Source organism: Montipora capricornis, chromosome 10 (assembly GCF_036669925.1).
Source record: "Montipora capricornis isolate CH-2021 chromosome 10, ASM3666992v2, whole genome shotgun sequence".
Taxonomy (NCBI): domain Eukaryota; kingdom Metazoa; phylum Cnidaria; class Anthozoa; order Scleractinia; family Acroporidae; genus Montipora; species Montipora capricornis.
The window spans coordinates 55,216,209-55,223,708 of record NC_090892.1 but is presented as its reverse complement, the minus strand read 5'-3'; the positions used below and the strand labels follow the sequence as shown (position 1 = coordinate 55,223,708).

General features: G+C 39.8%; 1 protein-coding gene across 8 annotated transcripts in view; it reads left to right on the top strand.

The window, feature by feature from the left end:
- LOC138021674 (kinesin-like protein KIFC3) overlaps positions 1-7,500 on the top strand; it is a 56,449-nt gene that overhangs the window by 47,217 nt on the left and 1,732 nt on the right. For all 8 annotated transcript variants that reach the window (XM_068868616.1, XM_068868614.1, XM_068868615.1 and 5 more), the window contains 5 exons: positions 531-824; positions 2,295-2,399; positions 2,963-3,208; positions 4,174-4,303; positions 6,699-6,896. In XM_068868616.1, the coding sequence (XP_068724717.1) occupies positions 531-824; positions 2,295-2,399; positions 2,963-3,208; positions 4,174-4,303; positions 6,699-6,896 (973 nt within the window). The remainder of the gene's footprint in view (positions 1-530; positions 825-2,294; positions 2,400-2,962; positions 3,209-4,173; positions 4,304-6,698; positions 6,897-7,500) is intronic.

Genomic DNA, 7,500 nt, shown 5'->3' with positions numbered 1-7,500 from the left:
CAATTTATGCTTTCACCGGTACCGCATACGACAAAGGACGTCTTTTTGGAATTGGTGTTTGAGGATCACCAGTTTTTAAAGGTTCAATTCTTGATATTAAGCAACATAAAATGAACCTGATTTTTTTATATTAAGTATCCTTTGCGGATTCTTTTATCTCTTGTTGGCTTTGATGGGAGAAATAAACATTGGTCAACATTAGGTCCACGTTCCACGTCCACATTCGCCTCCTTTTCCACCTAAACCTTCTCGTGGCTTCGGCACTTCTTCGCCGCTCGCATGGTTGTCGCTGCCACAAATCTGGGAAGCCGGTTAACACATAAAACCAACGGTTCCCTAGGGATTCTTAAGAAGTGGCCATTGGTCCACTTTCTGTTATTTTCGTTTATGACAAGTAACACGCCGTGGGATAATCAGTGAATCATAATGAAGCTTCTCAATGACATCAAAATCGGCTCGCTCGTTTTGATTGCAGAGGCTGGCAGTAGAAATCGGCTACATTAACCTTTTGCTTCCTATACACCGCTCAGGTTGCCAAAAAGAATACTACAGACGCCAAAAACAAGGTACTAGCAGCCAAGTATACAGAAGAAATGCTCCTTAGAAAAAAGCTTCATAACGAACTGGTGGACTTGAAGGGAAACATTCGAGTGTACTGTCGGGTGCGGCCGGCAATCAAGGAAGATGGCGATGGAGACGCTGTCCAAAACGCAATCTCTTTTGATGAGGACGACGATGGAATCATAGAAGTGGCCTCGAAAAGCGGACGTCCTCAAAAATTTGTGATGGACATGGTGTTTAAACCAGATGCCACCCAGGAAGAGGTAGACTTTAAGATGAAAGTAAACAATAAAAAGCGAGGTGACTCACCATAACACTAACTCGGTATGACCAACACATGACGCATACTGAAACATTTCACCCGATCAATTAGCAGCCATGGATAGCTGTTTCGGCTTTGCTGGGCCTTATTAGCATGGCGTAGCTAACATACCAGACGAGTGCTTAAGGCACCCCTTTAACTGGCAGCTCCACATACAACGAATGTAATAAGCTGGATTGGGAACAACAAACGTTCTCCCACGAGACTTTAAGATGTTTATAAAAAGATTGTCGGTTTCCTTTTATTTCTCGCTTATGTTTTTCGTGGTAATTTAAGTGAAGAAAAGTAATTTTATTTGAGTTTCTAGTCTTCTAAAGCTTGAGCACTAATTGGGGACACTGTAAAGTCAACAAATGAAAGCAAATCAAATAAAATATTGGTTCTTGAGGAGAGGGCAAAATAGGACCTCTCGCAGCAGAAATTAGAACCAACAAATTCAACCCACATACGACCCCGAGTCTGGGAATAGAACCCGAGCCGCATTTGCTGTAGGCGAGTGTTCTCACCACTACGACAGTCATAAACCCATAATAATAATTGAATGCAATAGACCTTAATCACGATAGCCGCCATGTTGGATTTGCTATTATCATGCAAATTAGCTACACATTTCTGGGGGGGTAAACAACACAAGTTCGAGAGGTTATAACGAACATCTTAGCGACACAGATGATTTGTTTCATGTTCATTGAATGTTTATCACCTAAGTAGTAAAATAGAATGCTTACACAAGTTACTTCGATTTTTTCTTTTTTGCTGAAAAATTAGCAGATAACGAAGTAAAAAGTCAAAATGTCGGAGGCAATCAAAAGATATAAAATTGTTATAAAAGGTACTTAATTCTAAATTCTAAAATGTCCTTTTAGCAATGTTAATTCAATATTTCGACGAAAAGATTTTCCGCGATTTGCTTTATTCCAATGTTTGCCCCCTGCATAACACATGGCTAATTTGCATGACAAATTGAAAACCAACATGGCGGCTATCGTGAATAAGGGCTATTATCCTTGCATGACACAGGTTTCAGCACAAAAAACGCTTTCAAAGGGGCACGTGCACCTGTGCCACTCTTGTGGCATGTCTTTTACATGGTATGCCTGTGTCACCGCACAACGAGAGATTTACAAAATTAAAATATCCAACATGTTTTAATATAGCGAAAGTGAAAGAACTTCGAAGTTATTAGTTTAATGAAACACCTTCATCAATTGTGAATAAGCCTAAAACATCAGTCTTATAATATTATAAAGATAATATGTTAAGACGTTGTGCTAAGCATGGGTCTCGGCGCTCCGTTTCTGTGGAGTACTGAAATAGAACCATTCAATTTTGTTCTTTGTATTTTTGTTTTGCCTTCGTGTGATTTTATTTTCATGTGGCCAAACTGTTTTCAATTTCTTACATATTATAGGTTTTCGATGAAGTTAAATCTTTGATAGTTTCCTGCATAGATGGGTATAATGTCTGCATTTTCGCCTATGGCCAAACTGGAAGCGGAAAAACGTTTACCATGGAGGTAAGTAAACTTTGATTCTAATGAATCCTCATTCCCCTCAACCTGACCGTGATACTTACGACCAGTAGTTTCATTTAGACGAGGCGACGACACCTACTTTTTGCCTTTTTATACAGGGCTATACTTTAATGATTACTTGTAGAACTTATCTACCCGAAAACGTGCCTAAAGTATGTTTACGATTATGCCAAACTACGGGCTCCTTGATTTAGAGGAGTTTTAGAGACCATAGCCACGAATGTAACAATGGTCCAGTAAGTAAATTAAACAGAATATACGTTTTTCGACAATTTTAGTTCTAGCAGTGAAGCGGCCTAACCTAAATTTACCCAAATCTCCTCATACGCGCGCGCCCAGTTCCCTCGAGCAGTGTCAGAGCATCCGAACTGCTATACCGTTTAACATCAATGGTTGCATCCGAACTGGTAATCGGAATGACATAGGTTCTTCTTCAGTAAAGAATACTCAGCCATTTTTAGCATCAAAAGAAGAACATCCCTTCATTACAGTCATTCGGTACAAACCCTGACACTTCGCTTACAGACTGCACTTTGTCTTTACAGGGTCTTTCAAGTAATCCTGGAATTTATCAAAGAGCGCTTAGACTCTTATTTGAGGAAACAAGTGGCCGTCGAGTTGATTGGCAATTTACCATCTACGTTTCGGTTCTTGAAATTTACAACGAAATGCTTCGGGACTTGCTCGGTAATGATCCTTCAGCCAAACTTGAAATCAGGAAAGGACCAGAAGGTATATTTGTTCCTGGTCTAACAGAGAAACAAGTCGAAAATGTGGGTGAGGTGAATAAGGTAAGATTCATAGTTTGGTGCTAGTAGTTCACAGCTTTTGAAGGCTTTTTCGAAGTCGCTCGGAAAGAAACTGACTGAAGTACCTCTCTCAAAGCTTCACTTTCACTGATTAATTTCGAGCATTTTGCGCCTTGAAGGCGAGATTCCGCAGAATCATGAAATTCGCAGTAAACTTTCTGAGTCATTTACCGACTGAAAAACGATGTTCCGTTGACCTTAAAAACATGATTTTTTCGCTGTTGACTCGGGGGGAGTATTCCCGAAAATTAAAAAGTCAAACTATGACCTAACGGCTGATTCTTAGTTCGGATGCTTTGCCACTGAAGTATAGAGGACTAGCCGAGCTACAATCCCGGACAAAAATCATTGAGACTTTTTAAAAATGCCTTTAGTTCATTTGGACAATAACTCCAAGAAAGACCTAACAAACATCTCCCCCTTTTCCCATATTCCGCAACATTGTCAGTAGGGGCGGAGAAGGGGGACCTGCAACAAGAAATAATTTCTTTAGATCATAGACCTTATTCATAAATGGCGGTCACATTTATAATGCTTTTGTCCACGTGCAAATTAGCCTACCAAGCCTCATTTTAGAGCAAGAATTCTTTTCAATTCACTGTATGGTATCGAGGCTTGGTAGGCTAATTTGCACTTCGACAAAAGAATTATAAATTGGCCGCCATTTATGAATATATGGTCTATATGGAGAAGGGAAGTGTTCAACAATTTTGTTCAGGTTTGTTAGACCTTTTACCTAGGTTACTCAGCTGACAACTGTTGTACAGGGACTGCAGTTGTCAACCGTTGACTTGTTTGTTGCTGACTGACATACTGACTACTTATCTGGTTGGCTGACGACTATATGACTGACGAATCTCTCTATTGATTGGTCGACGAATTGTCTGCATAAGTGGCAGTGTGATTGATTGATTGATTGATTGATGGGTGGACTGGTTGATTGACAGGTGTTTGCCATCGGTAAGACCAATCGAGCCACGGCCACTACCGATATGAATGAGCATTCTTCTCGTTCTCATGCCCTGCTCTGTGTTACAGTCGTTGGTGTCAATCAGACAACAGGACAAGAGACTAAAGGTAGCGTAATCGCCTTTTTAATCATTATGGTTTCTCTATTTTCCTTTGATGTTAAATTTGGTTTACTCAGGTTAAATCGAATCTTGAATGGCAACTCCCGTTAATGTTTTCGTCTACGAGGAAAATTCGATGCCGACGGGCGTTTTACCTTGGATTCGCTAGGAGAGTCGAGAAAAAGGTGTAAAATAGTTTTAAAAACTCATTAATAATTCATGACCCTCACATCCTATCCAGACACCGATAAAACGTCGCATGCATGAGCTTTCATCAAACCCGATAAGACACTCCGAATTAGAATTCTTTTCTAATGAGGCCCGGCTTGTTTTTATTGTATTCACTATTTTCTTAAATCCTATAATACATCTTGTTTACCCCCCAAAATTTTGCATAATCATTGTTTGCAATTTCTCCTGTCCCAAGAGAAATCGAAAACAATGCCTAAGCATAATTTAATTTTTTTTTTTTGGGGGGGGGGGGGGGGAGGGAGTAAAATAAAGGTGTATTCTGGATTTGAGAATGCAGAGAATGATAACATCTTCCTCTCACATTTTTGCACCATTGTCTGGACTCCAGAGGGACACACTCTTTGTGGAATGTTTTTGAAGCTGTTCAATTAATAGACTTGCTTGTCGTGTTTTATCGGCTCAAAGATAAATCACTCCCGGGACCTGTTGTTCGAACGATGGATAGCGCTATGCGCCGGACAAATCACTATGCAGTGGATAAGTCAAAGCGACAGCAATTGTGCTATCCAATGGATAGTGATTAAACCCACAGAAAGCGTTATCCACCTTTTGTAGTTAAGAGGTGCATGATTTTTTTCATTCGAAAACAGTTATATTTTCATGCTATTGCAAAGGCTTCCTGAAAATTTAAAGTTCCGGAAACAGTACATAATTAGCTGATATAAGTTTAATCCTGACACATCGTCGACGCAAAAAGTTGAGGTCATGTTAAAGGTTCACTTTTTGACGCTTACACCAAGTAGCGTGAATCTGATCTCTCAAATGTATTGCACAACCCCTCTCTATTCACTACTTGCACAAATCCCATAATACACCTCTTTTACCCCCACAAAAATCTGCATAGGCATTGTTTCCGACTTCCCTTGGGACATTTTCATGTCCCAGGAGAAATTGCAAACAATGGTTATGCAAAAGTTTTGGGGGGTAATAGAGGTGTATTATGGGATTGTGCAAGTAGTGAATGGACCACTTTCATAAATGGCGACCACTTTTACATTCTTTTGTCTTTACGTTAATTCTACCTACTGCCCTCAGTTTGAAACAAAAATTCTTTTGAGATTTGCTCGTTGTCGCGAGACTAGAAAGGCTAATTAGCATTAAAACAAAAGAACGTTTTATTTGGCCGCCATATGAAAGAAGTCTATTGGACGGATCGCGTAGTCGCGAGTTACGTGAAACGGCAATCGGGAAACGTCAGGTTACGGATTGTCATAAAGGCGTGAAAATTCTCTAGTTGTAACTTCTCTCTCTTAATATCTGTAGATGACATTGTGGCAAGAAATGAGCTGAAATCAGACAAGCGTCTGATTTTTGGCACAAAGCACATTCCAGCGTGGCTTTTGGCGTTTGCTGCAAATGCAATGCCAAATTCTTCTTATGTTTCACGTTCTTCTACTTCTTCTTGAATGATAGAAGTGTTTAATATTATTTAAAGTGCGGATTAATCCGCACTTCAGATATACGTTTGTTCTTTCATTCATCAATGACTTAAACCCCAAAAAATTCACTCGCTCCCAACTATGTGGCTTCATGGCTCAGTTGGTAGAGCATTGCACCGGCATCGCAGAGGCTTATTTCCCTTTCGTAAACGGTCGTTGCCATTTGAAACGGTCGTTGCCATTTCTCAGAACGGTCGTTGCCATTTGAAACGGTCGATGCCATTTTTTAGCTCTGAATTACACTCATTAGGTCTAAGAACTCAAAAGGTTGCGGTTACTGGGAGTTGCGTCTCGCTGGTCATATGAGTTAGGGTTCGGGTTAGGGTTCTGTTTAGGGTGAGGGCTAAGAACCTGAGTTCGAGTCTTGAGATTTTCGGACTCTTTTTTTCCTCCAGTTTTTCTTTTATAAATTTTTTTTTCCTTTTTTGTCTTAATTTTTGTTAATATTTTTTCTTAGTTTGTTTCTTTTAATTTTCTTTGAAGTGAAGTGTGTAGTCGACCGTTATAAATGGCATCGACCGTTTCAAATGGCAACGACCGTTCTGAGAAATAGCAACGACCGTTTACGAAAGGGAAATTTGCATCGCAGAGGTCATTGGTTCTTATGCCTTTGAAGGTGCCTGAGTTTCTCAGGTGTCTATAAAGTGGCAATTGCTTGAATTGTTCAGTTAAGTACCAGGATCACTTCTATCTTTTTCTTTTTCTTGCCAGGAAAGCTCAATCTTGTGGATCTAGCAGGAAACGAGAGGATTTCCAAGAGTGGAGCAGAGGGAGCTCGAATGACAGAGGCAGTAAATATCAATACGTCCCTTTCTTGCCTGGGAAAGGTGATCCACTCTCTGAAAAACAAGGATTCACACATTCCGTATAGGGATTCCAAATTGACTTATCTGCTTCAAGAGTCACTAGGTGATTGGTTTTTATCCTTTCAAGAATGCTCCATAGCTTAGCACCTTATTAAGTCGACAGTTTTCGAACGCGAGAACTGTAGTTGTAAGCCCTTGAAAAGCGCTTCCGCGGTTTCCTATCCTTACCGTTTTCAGTACTCGATCTAAAATAATATATTGATTAATTATTTATTAAATTCTCAACCTCGGATAATGCATTTCGCGTGCTCTCATTGGTTCACTCAAGCTCGGTTATCAGCTCATATACCTTAGTTTGACTTTATATGGTAAATGATTGCGGTAAGCGCTGCTAAACTTTTTTTTTCGCTGGAAGGTGAAATTTTTGTTTGAATAAGGTCAAAAAATAAAAGTAAAATTTTGTGGAAAGTTTGGATCAATTCCGACGTTTAGAAGTACGCGAAAAGGCAAGAAATGTTTTTGTGATGAGCCTACGTCTGTATGACCACCAGGTATTACACAACATCGTATCTTCATCAAGTTTTCTCGATTTCGTTAGGAGTTTCTCACTTTTTTCGCTCGTATTCCGTACTTGCAAATTTAATAAAACAATTCATGATTCCATTCACGCTTGTTGGATATGAGACTGGTTGTAGCCAACTCAACGC